We start from the raw sequence: 20,134 nt of genomic DNA on the forward strand, positions 1-20,134 counted from the left end.
AGCGCTATGTGGCTGGATATGTGCTCCTGTTCTGTGAGGCGGCCGTGGCTGGCTAAATAAACAATCCTAATTGGCTGTGGAGCCCCACTAGTCTGGGGTTTCACTTGCTTTCATCCTCAGGAAGCTGCTGGGAAGCTGTGGGAGAGCTGAGGTGAGGAATCATGATAAACACACATGTGCTCAATCACGCACACGCATGAGAACTTGTGGACCTAAAGTGAACATACAGGGTGAAATGAATGCAACGATTTTTTTTTCTTCAGTTTCTTGCATCATGCCAATTTTGATTGATAATAATCTTGAATAAGCATCGGTGAGTGGCCTCTGATGGGAGTGCTATGGCCACCTGCTTGGCACATCTAGGGTTAAAGTATGTACTTCACGCACACACAAACTAAGGAATACACCTACTTTTTCATACAGAGACTCAGACACTATCACACATGTGCTTATTTAAATACTCAGTGACACACAAAAACACAACTGCCAAAATCCTGTTGTGGATGTAGCTAAAATCCAAATGACTAACTAGCTAAACTCTGACTCTTGAACAAATACAACATCCATCATTTCTCTGCTGGGGCTTGTGGAAGAAGTTAAAGTTCCTTGTTGTAACAACACATGCGCAATGCATCACACAATCCAGGACTTTTTTTTTAATGTAAGAGACAACTCGTTTTAGATTTTTTAGCTGGTCTTATTATCCAAACTAAAATATGCTTATTTATATTTGCTGATTTATCTTTCAGGTGAGTGAAAACTATCATTGGCCTACAACGAGGTGAGAATGACCAGGACAAAAAGAAAAGAGTGAATTTAAATGTGTTTCATCAGGAGAGATGTCTTAATTATGAGATCAGCCCTGAAGAGTTGATCAGATTGGGTCTCTCTTGTCAGAGAGAGGTTTTGAATTTACAAAAAGGTACATCAAGTTTCACTGGATCACAGACATGCTATGGAATTCAACGTATTTACTCAGTGGCCATTTACTTCTGATGCCACACTCGGGATGGGGAAACTCAAACGCTCATACCAGGTAATGACAAGTTCCATAATGTAGAGTTTTTGACAAATGTTACCGCAGTTATCCATATAATGAGCTGAAAAGACCACTGATAATGAAAAACCAGAGGGAAGACATATTTCACTGGTTATTAGCTATCTTAAGACAAAAGATTAATGTTAGCATTAAAGCACTTAACTATCATAACGTGAACAAAGAATAGTGATACACTACAAAAAGGTAATTTTTAGCAATTAGCTAATATATACATTTTCACATACACTGCTGTTGAATATCTGATGGTTCATGAAATGTATTTTTTAACTTCAAATTTAGATAGATATATTTCAGGATTTTCACTTTTTCATTGTCTTCTCAGATAATAACCAATTAGAAAGCGGTGAAATAATGAAGATTTGCCTGTTCTTGTTTATTTTTGTAATTTGAAGCAGGGATCCATTACTACGAGCATTGGCTGTTTCCCAACATGAGCATCATGTCAGAATAAAATTGCTGCAGTGTGAATATGGTGAATGCATTAAGTTCATCTTGACTGCAAAATCTGTCTTAAGAAAAGAGCCGACGTGAAGACTGCGGTTTGAATGTGATGGAATTGTGTAGTCTGACTCTAGCCGAGCAGCCAACTCACAGAGTCAGACTGTGAAAGCGACTATCAAGGAGAGCAGGAGAATGGAGTTATAAATTAGAGGATGCAAGTGAGAAAATTGCTCTCTGGGGATGGGATTAGTACGACTGATCACTTGGCTTCTCCACTTTTGATTTTCTATTTTATGCTTGGCAAGCAAAAAAAACTTGAGGGAATAGCAGAAGATTGGAGGAGAATTATGAAAGGACAAACATATTCTTTACAGATTAAGTATGACATTTAGATGGTCAAAAGCACAACACAGCAAAAGTTTGTATGTTTCATAATCCAGTAGCCTTATTTGCAATGTAAATTCACATAAGCAGCAGTATCCATGTACGTATTCAATATCCAATCAAATACAATGGTAACATGCTGGCAGGTATGATTTTCCTAAGTTTAGCCTGTTAGCAAGCTTTAATTTACCAAACCCAGTTGAGGCTGAGTGGACTGTCATTAAAAGAAAACATAATCTATGTCAGTTGTATGAAAGTTGTCAGTTGACATAAAATGCTACTTTGAGACCCTCATAAGTTGAAAAAAAGTATTTACTATACACATAAACCTCATTGGGAAAAACAACTACAACACATGGAAGAGTCAGGTAATTGGAAAATTAAATGCACCACAAATACATAATGATTCACTTAATCAGGATGTGCTTCCTTCAATTTAGAAATATCCTGCAACCAATTGTTCTTTTTTTGCAGTCTTCCAAGACATCCTCTGGAAATTCTGAGTTTATATGGGTTAAACAGTTCTGGCAACAGGAACCAAGCTGTGAGTACTGAATGCAAAGATGGATCTGACCCAAACTCAGCAGTCGGACTGACTTCCATTCTGCCTCCCTTCATCAAAACTCTCTCTTCTGAAAGGTAGCCCACACTCACCTTTCACGCTGCTTCTCACGTGATCAACACGTTCCAGGAATCCTGAAAATCAATGAAAAGAGATTTTATTTTCTTTGTGTGTGTGTGTGCGTGTGTGTGAGTGTGTGTGCGTCAGACACCTCATGTATCAGACAGCACCTCTGTTCACTGAAGCAAAATGAACAGGAGACAAGGGGCTTTCCTACCTCGGGTGAATACGCTGCCCTCATAAGTACACGCTCACACACAAACACACACACACCATTACATGGGTTAAAGGGCAGAACCTGAGAAGAAAATGCTGCCTCTTGACAGCTGTGCCTGCATGCCTGTAAATGTGTTTGCCAGAGGTCGATAATAAAAGCATTTTCTTCTCTCTGGGTCAAAGAACAAGAGAGCCTGCTGCTAATACGAAGAGAAATACACATACACACAATGCATAGCCACACACATAGACAAAGAGACAGATGGGTGATAGAGAGATATGGAGAGATGAAGAGACAGCTCGAGAAAGATGGGGTAGATAGTGAGTGCTGAGTAGACTGTAAGGAAGGGTTGAACTTGGAGAATGGGATTATTTGATAGGGGTGAGGGTGGGCGGGAATCACTTTTACCAGGGACCTCTGTGAAGATGTCTTGTCATCAGCTTTTCACTGGCAGCTCGCTTGCATTTAAAGATAGAGAGAGAAAGATAGTAAGGGAGAGAGAGATCCAGAGAAAGAGAGGGGGGAGAAAATGAAGAAAGTAGAGAGAGATGGAGAGGCTGAGAGAGGGAAGGAGGGAAAGGCTGAGGAGAGGCGCACTTCTTCTGAACGTGGCCGGCAGCCAACAACAACAGCCGACTCCAGTAGGTCGGCACAGGAAGGGGGTGGAGGAGTGGGGGTGAGTGTATGTGTGTCTGTGTGAATATATGTGTGTGTGTGTGTGTTGGGGGAGTGGGGGTGGGGAGGGGGGAACTGTTAAAGCCTTTATGTGTGCACTCTGCTCTTCAAGCTTTCCCGTTTGTTGTTCCTGAGCCAGAGGGCCTTCAGATCGGCCAGTCCTGGGGGAGTCATTACGCCACATTCCTCTGCCATTTTTCAAGGCGTCTCTTTGCGAGCAGCACCATCTCCGGATTCTGCTGGCCTTTCCTCTCGCCCCTGATGTCCTGTGTTTTCATCCCTGTCATTATTTTCTGGTTATTGGCTGCCGCAGCTGAGGTGAGGGATGGAGATGTGTCAGAGAGCAGGAGGGGAAAGGTGTGTGTGTGTGTGTTTGTGTGTGTTTGTTGTTTCTTTTTCTTAAAATAAAGAGTCTTACAACAGGCAATAAAAAAGGCATAATAATCTTGAAAATTGTCAAATCAGTGGATAATCAAGGTCATGTATAGAGATGCGAACAAAGATACAAACCATGTCATACAGACATTTTTGTGTAATATTAAATGATCCCATTAGAGAGGAGTATGGTTCTTACTTTGACCTATCAAGATCCCATCCCATTAAGAACAGAATCCATTCATGGATATCAAGCACAGCAGACATTATATGACCAAAACTATATAAAATATTTATCACGACTAAACTAAGAACAAAGAAGTTTACCCCAACATGGTCGATAGAAATTCATTATCCAGTAAACATTGCAAGATAAAGCTAAACAAAGATGTAAACACTTCACAAGCTTGGACCCCTACCTACAGAATGTTAATATTATAGTGTAAATGCAGAACAACATTATAATACTATACTGCATGTGTCCTTCCCAAGCAGAGGTTAGTTGCACAAAAGCACAGAGCAGCTCACAATCACACAGCAAGTATTCGTTTTCAGTTCTATTATTTATTGTTTCATAATACTATAATTGCTGTCTGCGTGGTTAAACTTAAAGATAGAATGTAAATGTAAATTCGGGTCCTTAATTGCACAATCTTAAAGGTGAAACAGACAAACCACATTTGGAACTTTAGGTTATGACTTACATGAAATGTTTGAATTTGAAAAACTTATTGATCCCTGAGGGAAATTCAGGTTTACACTCTGTTCTTTTAGGGACATGCTTCTCACACACATAGGCCGGTATCACACACATGTACAAACAGGCCCAATGGACATGCATTGTTGGAGAGATGTCAGAGTGGGGCTGCTATGCAGAGAGCGCACCAGAGCAGTTTTGGGATTCAGTGCCTTGCTCTAGGGCACCTCGGCAGTGCCAGGGCACTTGCCAGGGTACCAGAAAAACTTCTATATTTTGGTTCGCACCGGGACTTGAACCGCATCGTTTTTTTTTAAAGAGGGACATCCTTCTGAAGCTCAGAGGGGGTGACAAATGGAGGTTCAGTTTGCTAACATCTGTTGCAGAAAACAGGTGTCCCTGGATCTCCAGTGCTATGTAGGGTACTGAAACACCAGCAGGACCTTTTAATACTTGTTCTCCCTCTTTTCACTCCTCTATGTTTCTCTCTTCACTTACTCTCTCCTCTCAAAAATGTTCTTTACTTCTTCCCCTGCTGGATCTTTCTTCTGTTGGGTCATATTGACCTGAAGAGGCAGGAATGTTAATCAGAAGTAAGTCAAGACTTTTCAAGGTCTCCTCTTGGAGAGACCCAGAGCCTCTGGCCTTGGGAGGAGCCTGATGACTGACTGACAAGTACAGGTGAAAGTGGATTGGGTCAAACTTGTGTCACTGAGGACACACACATGCACAGGCTCCAGCCAGGCTGTACCACTCTGGGAAAGAGGGGAGAGGTCAACTACAGCTGTGACGGGGTTAGACACAGGGGAAAGTAGAACTCTGCTGGGCCTATGGTCTGTGTCTTCCTTTTCATGTCAGTGTCAGGGGTCTGGAACTAGAGGGCAAAACTTACACTATACATTCATTGTCAATGAATGTCCAGATTTGTAATCATAATTACTCTGTGAATCAGGTAATATTTAATGTTAGATGGGCCAAATCTTACAATTGTCTCCAAAACTTACCTTCAAAAATGTAAGAAAAAACAGAAATCCTTTATTGCATTTAAAAAAGAAATATTTCAGAAAAACTTGAAATGTAATCAGCTAACCAACCAACAGTCTGAAACCCGAAGACACTTTTTTTGTCATTCACAAAATAAAACGCAACAAATTTCACATCAAGTTTCGGACAAACATAAAAAAGAGTTAAATGACGTATGAATTGTTGTCGAAGTTAACAGTACAGTGTTGTGTAATTTATGGTTAACCATTGCAGCTCTTGTAAACTCAGTAAGACTGATAGGCAATGAGCTGTAAGGGTCAAAGAGTTTGCAAGCTGTATACGTAAGTATGTAACTGCTTTACTGAAAAACTGAGTATGTCTATACTTGTGCATTTATACTGGCATAATACTGTCTGGAATACCGTGTGAACCATGGCCTAGTCTACACTGTATGAGCTGGTCATGTTAGTTTTTCCTTGTTCAGAGGAAACACATTCCTTCGTACACCTCTGACCTTGAAGAGAGAGAAGAGATCCTGCAGAAATAAAAGAATAAATAAACAGCAAGTAAAGGTCCTCTCTCTCTCTCTCTCTCTCTCTCTCTCTATCACTCTCGTTCTTGCTCTGTAATCCATCCACAGCATCTGATAAAATCAGATCATGAAACACTTCCCTTTTTTGTTAAAGGATTATCATTTTGAGGACTCAGCCTCAATCTACCTCAGTATTGTAAACCTGCAGGGTTATTTTTTTGTGTGGTTTTCTTTTTAACATTTTATTGAACTGTTCTCAGCCTTTGTGATGACTTGTTCTCGTATTAAACTGCTGACACCTGGGCATGGTGTACTTCCGGTGCTGCGTCCCTGTAAAGGCATGTGCACCATTACTTCCTGGCTGGCAGGATGCACAGCTATGTTTGGCAGCTAAACATGGACATTTTTTTTGCTTCAAAAGTTATCCAGAAAAATAACAAAGGTCATTATATATTTCTTTTAAACTGTCAGACAAGACATGTTTGTTGACTAAGTCCTGGGGAAGATTTAGGCAAGCACAGAAAATCAACAACTTATGAATTCTAACTCTGCAAATAATCACCTTTGAAAGGGTGATTCAGGGTGTCATAAACATATGTGGGTTGAAAGGACTGTCTAACAGATCAGAATAGATCACAGATCAAAATCGGACACAACTCTCAAAATCTCCCTCTATCCCGCTTTGCAAGTCCAACACAGTTAGGCACATGGCTGTTCAATATGAGTCTGGTTCTGCTCAAGCGTACTGCTTGTGTTAAAAGGCAATTATTTTTGTAAATGTAAACTTTTTAAATGTTGCTTAGTGCTCATAATAGATTAATGCAGGGTCTTTGTACGTAATGTAACAAAGAGGAAGCTCCTTAGCTGCTCTTGTTAATTGGCACAATACAAAGATCGATTGATTGACTGAGATTGAATTGGCAGAGAGAAAAAAATTAACATCTATGGGAAGACTATGAGATTAAGCTCTTAGTCATCTGAATTTATCAAAATTGTGCCTGAAGAAAACCTCACAATATATATTTTAAATGCAACACTCAATTTGAAATGTGCTTTCAAATAAGTTGATCCATCTACAGGGAACCATTGATAGCATAGTGAAGCTTTTTATGCTATTTTAAGAGCATCAGGTTAATCATAACCATGTAGATTTTATTTGTCTAGATGTCCATCATCTGGATTTATTTGTGTATCAACCATAATTTAGTTTTATGCATCAAAGTATCCAAACAGAAGGTTTTTTTTATTTTTATTTTTAAATCTCAGAATGCTCTCAAAGACACTATTGGTTGTTAATGTTATAGGATAACAGTGTCTGTATTTTAGATTCTATTTGTGCTGTAGGTTTCAATGCTGTACTTCAAACACTTCTTTACTTTGTTTGTTATAAAAAGAAGCAGTTACTCTCATCGCTGTATTCTCTCTTACTCTTACTGACATATCAGGATCCCAGGAGGTTTTTGTGAAGTATGGAGTCCTGTGGTGTTACTCTTAAATAATGCCTCCCAGATGTGCCCTAAAGGCCCAGACTCACACAAGGTGCCATAAGTAATGCATGCAAACAGACATACTGTACGCCTGCTCTGCACATGCAGGGACTTTTTAAGAAATACATTATCATGGGTGGAATCAGGTGTAAATATGAGCTCATTTATAACTTAAAAGTGAAAAACAAAACATCAAGAACAAGTATGAGTGCATGCTCAAAAACCCCTAAAAAAAAAAAAAAAATCACAATGCCCCATAATGACTGTCACATGACTGTGAGGTGAGTCCCCAGACACACACACACACACACACACACACACACACACACACACGCATACACAAACACACTGTGCTGTCTCTGCCCTCCTCCTGCCCCTGTCATCACCTCCTTCTAAGAACACTCCTGGAGGCCTTACACCACTCAACAAGAGGATTTTATTCAAATCATTCTCCCTCTGCATTCTCTTCCCCCGACTCAACATACACACATCTCTCCCCACCCCGCTCCTCACCCCAGCTCCTTTCCATTCCTACCAGCATGAAGTGTCAAACCAATTCCATTTTCCACCCAGTGATGAGCATAACTATGGTAGATATCTCATCTCTCATGAAATCTTCATATTTCACTCAATTTGTTCAAACAAAGATTATTTCACACATATATAACCTAAGCATTGTTACAGCATTAACATGGGAGCTGTCTGTAAAATAAATGCATATTGTTTTCGTTTGTAAATACTTAACTGTTCTTTTGACCCACCTCATAGGAAGCACAAACATTTGAGGGAAAAGAAAGTTGATAACCAGCTGTCTTTTCAGTTGCTTCTTCTAGGCTTTGATTTTCCTGCATTACCCTCAGTCTGACTGGCTGCATGGGGGGATTTTCCAGATGATGCCATACCAAGACCTGACACTGCAGGGCAGTGTTGTAAATCTATGCTGACAACACATCATTAGTCTTTCACTTTGTATTAAGCACATCTGAAGAGGAGGACTGATCATTACACATAATAATTGGTAGCTGCAAATTTGTTGATTCTTAAATTACTTTATTGAACAACTAATTAAAAATGCCTCCAATGATACACTCCAATGTAAGGCTAAACTAAGCCTATTTTTTATGCTCTCAGTGGGAACTGTCTGTAGAAACCAGTTAGGATCACTGAGGTATGCCCTGTTTTCAGCAGTCTTCTTTGGTTGCCACGCTGAAAAAAGTCACATTAAATAAAGTCAAAGCTCCTCCCACCTGCAGCACTCTGTAACACAACAACAATCAGAAGGACCACAATGTTATATTCCTTAAAGTTTTCATTGAAAATTCCAGGACATTTCCATTCAAAATTGCAAACTATTCCAGTTTTAGCTATAATAATCCTGGAAAGTCTTCTGAGCTTTCCATTAAAAAATATTAAAAGTTTACTTTTAAGTTTCTTTGAACTTGTCTGCTACATTACTTTTACACTTTTAGATATGCCAAAAAGTTTCAAACAATCTTCAGAAATTATTTAAGAAAGTTCTCTAAAGCTTCTTAAGATTTCACAGGATTTTCGAAACTTCCTAGATATAGCTATAGAACATTTCAGAAGATTTCTTCTAAAAATGTAGGAACGAAAACTCGCTAGGAAGGTTGAATGCTTGGAAAAATGATTTAAGAAAAGACGTGTCCATGGAGGAATGGCAATTGGTATGTGCAAAAACTCACACACAAACCATTAATTCTAGATTAAGGTTGCTGCAATACAAGTGACTAATGCAAATATATATTACCCCTGAAAAATTAAACAAATATAACCCAGATATACCAGACACATGTACTAAATGTGACGAAGATATGGGTACACTCTGGCACTGTATTTGGGAATGCAGGAAGATTGGAACTTTTTGGGCAGCAGTGACAAAACTATGAAAGAAATCATATCCAAAGAGGTTGCACTGGATCCTGGTTTCCTTATTTTGGGATTATACCCTAAAAATATGATATACACAAAGTGGCAACAATTGTTTATTAATATGGGTTTGTTGCAAGCAAAGAGATTAATTGCACTGAAATGGAAAGAGACAAGCGAACCGACTATTGGACATTGGATAAGGCAAATGATGGCGGCTTTACCACTGGAATGGATTATGTACATACTGAAAGGGAAAGAGGACGTCTTTGAGAAGGTCTGGGCTCCATTTGTGAACTTTGTGGAGGGATATACAATATCTGGGGTTGATGAAGTGAACTGTGGACAATAATACCTGTTTGAGAAAACTGACAAATCTAAGGCTCTAACTGAGTGGTTATTTGATTTATTTTTATTGATTTTTTTTCTTCTCTTTCCTATATCTGAGAGGGTGAATGTGCTCATTCAAAATTGTCATTGTTCCAGTGTTCACACTTTTGTTTGGATGTAAAAATAGATAAAAACATTGTTGGAAAAAGAAATGTAGGAACAAATTCATTCTATCCCAGAACCTTTCCAATCAAAATTCAGTAAATTTCCAAATGTTCCAAAACTCTGTTGCTGCTTAGGTCAGTAGATAGAGCACCAGCTCCATTTATAGACACAGCGTCCTTGTAGAGGTGGCTGCGGATTTCAAATTCGACCTCAGCCCTTTGTTGCGTGTCATCCCCCAATTTCTCCTCCCACCATTTCTTGTATCTGTTCAGAATTCCTATACTTTAAAACAACATTGGCCCAAAAGAAATGAAGAAAAAAGAAAATTCTCCCAAATTTTCTATTGAATGAATTTGAACTCTCAAATAAAATATGAAAATAAATAAAATAAAAAATAAAAATAAAAATAAAATATGATAACAATTCCTCTAAGAAGGTTAATAAGGTTTTTCATACATAGATATATGAAAATTTGTTTAGAAGTTTTTTCAAAAACTCTTGAAAAATCCCACAAAATGATGATTGTTCTTTAAAATGTCTATTGAAATCTTCCCAAAGTTTCAGAAAAAGATTAAAATTCTGAAATTTTCCATGATTACAAATGAAAATTCCTGAGTTTCCTTAAGCGAAGTAGAAATAAGCACTTTCAATCTGATTCAATTTCCCATGTGCACCAACTCGACATCTCTGCTGTGGATGAAGCACACCTTAAGGTGCACAAGTGAGGGTCCATCAATGCTGCTTGCAGCTTTAATTTCATCTGTGTGACTCATCTTTTCAAATTGCACAGTAAGTACAGTATATACAAATAAAGTAAGTATTTGACAGTTACATTTTTGTTAATACGAAAGATAACAGTCTTATATGAAATAATCAAAACACAGTTATGTTTTATTTTTTCAATGAGCATTAAAAACTTTCAACCACGTTTTAGCCTCATAGTCCCTGGCGATGAGTTGCTTGATTTATTAAAGTAAAAGCAAATTATCAATATCAAGTTATTTTATTTTGGGAACCTTATGAGTGCTGCAGGCAATTTCGATATCTTAGTTGAAACAATAACATAGCTCTTCATACATAGGCAATTTACACCTCTTCATGCGCAGAGTGTAGGAGTTGTGTATACGGAGAAAGCATAGTTCACAATGAGTAGGTTTTCAGATTAGAAACTGATCAGAAAGACTGTTTGCACAGTCTCCAAATCGCATGCAGTCCTTCTTGCATAGTCTAATACTGACCAATGTGAAGTAGTTCTGAAGTTTTGCCTGCAGATGAATATATTTCTGCTGACAATCTGTACACTGAGGTTTATACACGCCCCTGTCGTGCTTAACTGTGGATATTCTTTGCATGCTTTGACGAATGGGCAGCTACTGCGGGAGTGTGGTCTCGTAATCTCTCTGCAAAATGATTACTGGGGGGGCTGGCAAGGGGTGGAGGTTCCCTTTGGGGGTGGTGGAGCGTGTTTCATGAATCGGGGATGGCGCTGTGTACAGTGGAGGCGAGATAGCAGCCAAAGTTTGCAGAACAGGCAGGAAAGTTCGCCGGAGAGTGGACGCGTGAGCCCATCAACTTCTCTGGATCTCTAGTGCATCATGCGGACCACAGTCTACATTAAACCGGGACTTCTGTGCTGTTTAGCGGATGTTTTGGGTGAATTTCTCTCTCTATGAAAGATAGCAGTTAACGATTTGTTGTGTTCGCTGTCGTTTCAATGGACTATCTTATCATTCAGTGAGCTAAAACTGATTGTGATTTTTCTGACCTGCAGATAACTGCGGACAAGGAGCATGACTTGATTTATGCCATGTAATCTAGCATTGGATGTTTGGAAACAATGAACTCCCCCTGTGACAAGGAGCTGGCACCCTTATCTCGGAAGCACCGACTCATGGCTGCTGCTGTGCCCGGCGAGGACAGCCCTTTGCCCGGTAACAATTCCAGGACTGACCGGAACGGATTGGGGGGACTCGTTCACTGTTTCATATGTGGAAGCGGAGTCACGCCAGGAAGGGAGTTAAGGTTACAAGTGACATATCAAAAAGAGAGGCTTCCGTTTTTCCCGTTTCTACAGAATCAGGAACCAGCCCCGGGCGCGTGTGAAGTGAGCCCGGATGGACACACGCTGGTGTGCGCCGTGTGCCACTGCTTCCTGACGGAGCAGTGGAACTCCTTTGAACGGAGCAGGACTCCCATTGAGAAACGCATGTACTGGCTGAAACGACCCTACCAGTGCGACTCTCGGCGGGTCCCACAGGAGTGGAATATCTCCTATGATCTAGAGAGGAGAATCAGCGTGAGCAGCCAGAATTACGACGGGGGCGCAGAGTCTGATTTCTCGTCTTTTTCAGAAAACGAGAACATGTCAGACCAGGAGATGGACTTAATCGATAGAGACGGTGTCGGCAGAGACAAGTTCCTGAAATCATCTGGCAAATCGCCAAGAGACAGTGTTAGGAAAAACAACGTCATCAGTGTTAAAAACAGCCCGGACACACAGCGGGCAATCCGCTATCCGGTTGGTGTTTATGGGGCGCAAGGATCGCCAGTTGCAGAGAGTGTTCTGCCTTCAAGACGCGCGTCTAAAATCATGAACAATGTGTGTCTATCACCAGAATCTATGGCAAAGTCTCAGGAGAGAATCCCATCGCTGTGCTATGACAGCTCTCTGTCTGACACACCTGTGCAAGACAACGGGGTCATTATGCGCAACAGGCGCTGGCTGGAGGAGAGGAATGTCAGACATGCTGAGCAGCGTCACATTCAGCGTACTGCCGACAGCAGCTGTGTCTCATCCAGACATCCATCGCTGCTGCACCGAGGGAGAGCCGAGGGTCACCCCGACACTGCACTGTCATCTGTTGGCACAAAACTCAACATAGCTGCACCCAGGGAGGCTCACTGTGACAACTCTGATGAAGATGAGATTAACATTACAAGTGATGATGACATATATGACAGAAAAGCAGGTCCAACGGCTCAACTTAGACCTGCGAGGGACCTTTCAGCAAGAAAGAGCACCCACACAGTGAATACCAGTCCAGAGGAATGTGCATGCTTCATCTGTGGCTCTGGGCTCAGACACAATGGCAGATTTAAAGTCAGTGTTCAGAAACAGGAGAGGGCACAGGGCGAGCCTTTCTTTCCCTTCCTGTGGCTTCACTCCCCTCCCCGTGGAGCAATGCCCATCAGTCCTGCAGGTACCACCTTGGTGTGTGGCAGCTGCCACACTTCCCTAATGCAGCAGTGGCAGAGTTTCCAGTTAGCTGATGTGCCCGTCCTTCAGCGCCTGTATGTTGTCCCACTCAACCAGGCTGCTGGTCCTCTTCATGCTTCCCAGGATGGTAAACCTCCACAACCCATGGAGAGAAACCCTGACCCCAGGGCTTCCCATGAGGCTTGTTTCCTTTGTGGTCAGGAAAGTGCAGGAGATTTGAGGATAGCATATGCACAGGCTGGTGTTGGTAAATCCCGCGGTTCAATGTATTTTCCCTTCATTAACATGTTGCCATGCCCTCCTAATGCCCAAGCTGTGAGGAACGGCCGTGTGCATTGCTGCCTACAGTGCCATCATATCTTAGAGGAGATCTGGGGTGCATATCGTCTCAGCCTCAGTGAGGAACTCATCACCTCTGTCAGCTCCTTCCTGGTTAGGTACCACGCTGCCATGTCAACCGAGGGTTCTGGATCAACTAATTCCCATTCTGGCACTTCTTCTCATCCTCACAGCCCTGTGTCAGTGTGTTACCTGTGTGGAGCTGAGCTCTGTGTGGGTGGAGAGTACCAGCTGCATGTCAACCCGCCCGGTCGCTGTGGGGAGAGGGAACCTTTCTTCCCCTTCCTCACAGTGCATCCTCCTGCTCCACGAGCAAAGCCAGTCGATGCGACAGGCCTGGTGTCAGCGTGTAACCTGTGCTACCATGACCTGCATGCCCAGTGGGCCCAACATGAGAGCAAAAGCCAGGGCCCCTCCACCCCTTCTACCCCTAGTTTATCAAGTCCAAACCCCCCTCAGCCACCCAGCTCACCTTGGGCTCGCCAGTACAGCTGTGAGGGGTTTGTGTGTTTCTTCTGCAGACAGGAGCAGCGCAGGTTAGGCAGACTGTGTGCTGTTACTGTGGCACGGCTGCCTGTGTTCCTGTACGCACCTCGCAGCACACGCACACTCCTGGTGGATGATGGGAGAAGGTTGGTGATTGGATCCTGTGTGGAATGTAAAGCTTTGGTGCAGGTGGGACAGAGCATGAAGCAGGACAGAGACCGACTGGGACAAGGAGCATCAGACAGGGAGAGGAAAGAGCCAGAACCTGCCTCGCCAAAATCCAGACATAAGGTAAGACAAAACAGGCCTCCAGAAATTAATTAATTTTATCCTTAAGATTGTTTGAAATTGCTCTGTCAGCTTTCAGTGCAACATTCCCTGCAGTCTCAGTGCAGCCTGACCTTGCCCTGATTTGACCTCAGAGTCACATGACAAGGAATGATTATGATATTATGAAAACCCAGCTGAGTGATAGTTGTAATGCACATGGTGCTCTTTGTTCCTTTGGCAAATTAAGTGTATTTTCCTACTCAAATGAATGCGTTTTGACACTTCTTGAAGCTTTCCTTATGCTGGGGTTAGTTTTTTTTTGCACAGTAGATTTCAAACAGTAACATGTTTGTGCGTGTGTGGGGCTGGATACTGCACAGCTGAGTTGTGGGGGTCTGCACAGCTGGGATGAACAATGATGTGATAAAAACATTTCATCAACTTCTTTCTATAAACACCAGACGACAATTATTGGGACGTGAAGGCCAAGGCCAGCTTTGTGTTTGTTGTGTGCATGCGTGTGTGAGTTTGTTTATTTGAGCAAACATGAGTGAGTGTCTCTCACACAGTGCTCAACACTTTGTTTTGGTTCAAACATACTGTGGAGTGTTTTCAAGGAAGTTGCTTAAAAGGAAGTCCTTATGCATTTAAGTCTAACGGTTAACTGATGTTTAAAACGAGGCATTCACTGCCTGTCTGTGTTGTAACTTTTTATTTTTTGACGAACCCGGGTTTGATTTTCCGTGAAAGCTGCAGGAAGTGACGTTCTGTACGCGTTCTTGACATCGTCCTCACACAGCTCTACTTACAGAGAGCAACAGTTGTGCCTGACGGGATGGAGAATGAAACTAAGATGGAATCTGTTATTACAAATAAACAACCGGCTTCCAGCACAACACAGACTCCTTTGCAGACTCCACGTACTGTAAACACAAGAAACCAAAAAAGGTTTTATCTGTAGAAGCTCGTCGAGCCAAACTAGAATCTGAGCGGCGTCAGGCAACAAACTAGAGTAAACATCTGGGAGAGCTTTTCATTCATGATGGGAGCTTCGATCGGTTTTGAGGATAAGATCTGATCAAGAGATGGCTTCACTTCTCTCTCTATAGAAAAGGGGATATAATTCCTCTAGTCTAGACCATTTCAATTTCGCAGCTGATGAAGATGCTCGCTCACGTACGTACGAGCACACCAGCTGAGCGGCCTGCGGTGTCACGAGAAACGCAGTATTTTTGATGGTTACATCTCCAGTAGCCCTTTAGAAAATGTAACAAGGCCATTAGCCATCCCGGCTAATAACACCTCTTTTTTTTAACAGAACAAACCTCATTGTCTTCATGAACAACCAAATCCTTTTGTTTCCTGCCCATTTACGGTACATGCCTTAACATAATTGTGACAGTGACAATTTAGAGAACTCAGACCAAAATTGAACTGTGGTCTTCCAAATATTTACTTCCTTTAGACATGAGGTGTTTTGGGTAACCAAGGGGAAAAAGATGGAAAGCAAACCATAATAACTTACAGGACATGCATGCTCAGAAAGTCACATGGTGTGTGATGACAATTGATTAAATAAACTCCTCACATACTGAAGACAAATAAGTCAGTGTCCTATAGATCAACATTTGAGTACAAATATAAAGAATCAGTTTAGATTGCCTTGCTCCACTTCTCCTCATGTTCAAGGTAAACCTGAAAGCAAGCACAATGTGTGAGCCCCATCTGATCTGTCAAAGGGCTTACTCCTTAAGCACACACTCTCTGATTCAGGGCTGTTATTTAAAGTCAATTCATCAAATCATCAATCAAGATAAACGGGCCACACTTTTTTTCAGACTAACCTGGCACCTTGGGTTTTTAGCTGATTAATTTTACCCAGATAAATGCAGGATCCACAGCACGACAGGCTATACAATGTATAAACTGAATCTTAAATTAACCTATGTGTTTATTTATTTTATTAGATTTTTTGTTCACAAGCTGATCAAAACTAGCAAACACAAAATTAGAACGTGTACATTGAAGATCTTTGTTTGTCTGCTGCTGTTCTTTTTCTTACACAGTAAATCAGGAGGGTGTATATGAAGTGAGATACTGATTGGTTGTGTGATGATGACTAGCTAGCTTTTTAGGTTTGGAATGATGGAGTGTTAACACCATTTTTTTTAAATTCCAGCTGAGGTCAGATCTCCTCCTTCCTAAAGTGAACTTGTAACCAGCGAAAAAAGGACAAAATTAAGAAATTTTATGTTAAAAACCTGGGTCTCTCTGATGTCAGTGGCTGTGTGCCAGGTTCTGGTTATGTGAGTTAGCTGTCTTAACCCTTCATTAAATTAAATGTAATAGTTAAACACAGTGGTTTAACCTGACAGAGAAACAAAACTTATATTGGCATCACTTTTTTTTAGCAGGGATGAGAGATCTTTTGTTAACGGTTGCCATTTTCTGTCTCCAAGGTTTACGTTTCTGTCCTGTTTTCTGTCTAGATCATAACAAAATAACATTTCTGGCAGTCAAAGGTTGATAGTATGATAAGTCTTTTAGTCCAGAAGATCAATGTCAGACAGTTGAAGATGAAGGTGAAGGGGCATTACTGTGCACAGATCTAGAGCAATAGAAGGAAGGTGATGCGTTGATGAAGAACTACAGATTAATCATTCAGGCAAATGACTCTGTAAACAGTTCTTTCAAGCAAACGGATACTGACTGTCCAGCCATGCTGGACACATGAAAAACATCTGATGCCATTCACACTCAGCAAACACAACATGTGGCACACTCACATAGATGCCAGTCCATGAATTGAATGAATGGAAATGAATGGCCAAATATTTAAATAGTTCATTATCCATTTTGGTGTTCTTTTCTTTCAAACCAAAATGTCAAACAAGTTCTGGTTCCAGTCTGTTAAATATGGAATAACTCTTTCTGTCAAGTTTTTAATCCAGTTGTTTTGAACTGTTGGTTTGACAGAAGAAGCAACTGAAAAAATCATGTTTGGTGGTAAAAAAATAACAATGAGGATTTTCCCCATATTTCTTACAATTTATAGGCTTATCAATCAGTTGATTAGATACAAACATGATTGGTGTATTAATAATAATTAATAGATAGACTAGAAAATGATCAAAAGTGGCAGTTCTCGTTCCAAGAATCTAAAACAGTCTTTTTCTATTGCTGAACTTCTTACATCACATGAACTCATAGAGACGCTTTCTCATACAGAGGTTAATTCTGGAGCAGTTTCTTCGTGGGCTGGAGTTTGTAAATAGAATGAGAGGGGTGTCTCCGCAGGCTGGTTTTCGGATGATCATTTTGAGCTGGGAGATGTTACAGGTGTCAGTGCTAGTTTTGGCCTGACAGAGCCAATGACCTCATGACTGAGAAAGTGCCAGTGCGTGTTTCATTGGGGAAGGGGAGGTGAGAAAAGAGCGGCGGGGGAACAGGTGCCTTGTCCTCGAGTGTCATGCTATGCAGAGTGTCTGCCATAGCTGGGCTTTGGGCTGTCAGGAGGGAGTGCCCATCTGTTTGGGGGCTCACATACTGCTCCATGCAGTTTATTTCTACTCTGGTTGTTTATCTCCCTGCCCCCCAAACTCAGGGCTGCAGTGCATTGATTATTTTAACGATAATTTATATGTCATGCTCAGAATACAAAGACCCCAAGTGAATTCAGTCTTTAATAAGGTCAGAGTAAGATCAAACTTTTATGTCATTATCATCCATTTTGGTGTTAACATTATTGAACATATGTGAAGTGTGAACGCCTGGGTGATGCTATGCTTTCTCTTATTGGTATGAATAAGTGAATGAAATGAGACCTGCCACAAGACATTCTAGTAGCTGTTAAATGTACCTCTCAAACTCCCTCGTTGAAAGTGATGTGTGCTTCTCATGTTCTTCATTCTGCTGCTGTGTGTTGAATTAGAATTTTGAACATGACCTTTGACAGGTGTGTAAGTATAGTGCTCAGTCGGTGTAAGAAGGGGCTACAAGTCCATAGATCTTTAACTTACAATTACTGTAAAAGCTAATAACCTCCACTCATATTCGGTTTAATATAACTGTTGTTTCCTTTTTAAAAATGACTATTTTGTTCATACAGTATTTCCGCTTGATGGATGACAGCCGGATGGCACTTTAATATAATGGGAGCTTAAGTGATGACTTATATCTTCTGATGGGCTTTTTCAAAATACAATGAAGTTGATGGCTTTTTCTTAGATTCGCTTGAAAGTAAATGGTAAAGTCACAGTCTGAGCAAAGTAAGAAATAACTTTAGAATGCCCCCAAAATAAGAGGAGAAACTTTAGATTTGGTCTTGCATCCTTTTACTGACATCAGGAAGGGATGTCTTTGTTCTTGCAATTTGGCTTAGTGTGTCACTACTTTATTCACAAAACCTTTGCTGATTCGACCAGATGAAACATTCAAATGTTTTGATAAATCTTTGATAACTTTTACTTTTTAAACGTAAATATAAAAGTAGTATAAAAATAATACACAAAACTTTGTGAATAAAGTTAAATTAAACATGGTGACGATGTGTAGTAATATTCCTGGGCTTGGGTCCAAATGAAACATGTGACGTCTCATTAAATGTTTTCTGACATTGACTAGACAGTAGCACTGTGTAACTGTGTTGTTGTAAGGAATGGGATTGGTAGCCTGCTTCTGATACAGATGTGTTACATGAAGAACTTACATGCATATTTGACCTCTTTGACGTAAAAAAACCCCCCCCACATATTTGCAGTGTGTGCTTTTTTTGTATGAATGTTTATCTTTTATGGCGGCTTGCTGATTGACTGTTACGCCTGGATACACATAAAGTTCAGACTTATTCACTTTGTTTATGTGTAAGAGACTGATTAAGGGATTACTGGTGTCATTTGCTGTTGCTTATGTTTCCTTGGTTAATATGCTGCTTCTTTAACGTGTGTACCTGATTGCATATCGTGTGCTTATGTGTGCTGAGTGTAAATACAGGAGTGCACAGCCCATATTCTGAGAATGAGGTATTTGCTGTCACAGGAAAAAACATGCCGGCTTCTTGACAGTGTTGCCAAGGAAGATTTATATCTTTGTGAAAGAAGGAGTGAGGGCACAATTCCACTTCAAAACTGGATGTGTGTCGTTGAAACGGGTGAGAAAGATTATCCTGGGTGACTTACTGGAAGAAGAAGAGGAAGAGAAAAGCAGAGTGGGAGGCTGAGAGAAGGTGAGGGGGTTAATGGGATTTAAATTGCAGCCAGAGGAAAACAGAAGTAGAAAAAAATCTGCTCTCATCAGTTCATCATAGAAGGAAACATTACAGCATGCTGGCCAGAAAAGGGATTCTATTGAAAATGTGTTCATTTGAGGCATTTGTTGTAGTGTTGCCTGAACATATGGTTTGAGCTTTTAAGCGTGCCTGTGTGAGCGTGTGTGACAGAGAGTGTAGTCTGAACCAATCATATTGCATGTATCCTGTAGAGTTCCTGCAGCTGTGCTCCTCTTGTCTCCCAGCAGTGCTCTGTGACAGACAGACTTGCGTTTCACGGGGAATCCATCAGTATTTGAGGAGCTTATTTTCAAAGCTGCTGGAGCTGGGTTTTGATTTAGCAGTCAAAGCTTTAATCACTCTCTTCCCACTAACATCCCTGAGTGCTGCATTCTTGCCCATATCTGAATGAAGAGATCAGATCCTGTGTGAAGCAGATGAGATGGAGGTGATCCAGTCTTACATTTTTATGTCTCAATCCTGCAACGTGTTTATACTGGGAAATCCCCAGTACGAGTTTGAAGTTGAACTTAGCACACTAAATCCCTCCCTCAGCATGGTTAGTGTACTGACTGTGTTTGAAACTTCAGGCCCTGACCCTTGAACTCTTTTTAATTTCATAGATGGTGTTTGAGTCAGCTGAGGCAGCATGCAATTAAAAAAAACAACCCTTAGATCGAAGTAAAGTCAACCCCTTCAT

At 41.0% G+C, this 20,134-nt stretch overlaps 1 protein-coding gene across 2 annotated transcripts in view; it reads left to right on the forward strand.

Annotated features, from left to right (window-relative positions):
- The first annotated feature begins 11,220 nt into the window (after window positions 1-11,220).
- The window catches only part of gse1b (Gse1 coiled-coil protein b), a 154,704-nt gene continuing 145,790 nt past the window's right edge, over window positions 11,221-20,134 (forward strand). For both annotated transcript variants that reach the window (XM_079338978.1, XM_079338979.1), the window contains exons 1-2: window positions 11,221-11,509; window positions 11,628-14,189. In XM_079338978.1, coding sequence (XP_079195104.1) covers window positions 11,694-14,189 — 2,496 coding nt within the window. In that variant the 5' untranslated portion in view covers window positions 11,221-11,509; window positions 11,628-11,693. The remainder of the gene's footprint in view (window positions 11,510-11,627; window positions 14,190-20,134) is intronic.

This window comes from Symphodus melops (assembly GCF_947650265.1).
Source record: "Symphodus melops genome assembly, chromosome: 3".
Taxonomy (NCBI): Eukaryota; Metazoa; Chordata; class Actinopteri; order Labriformes; family Labridae; genus Symphodus; species Symphodus melops.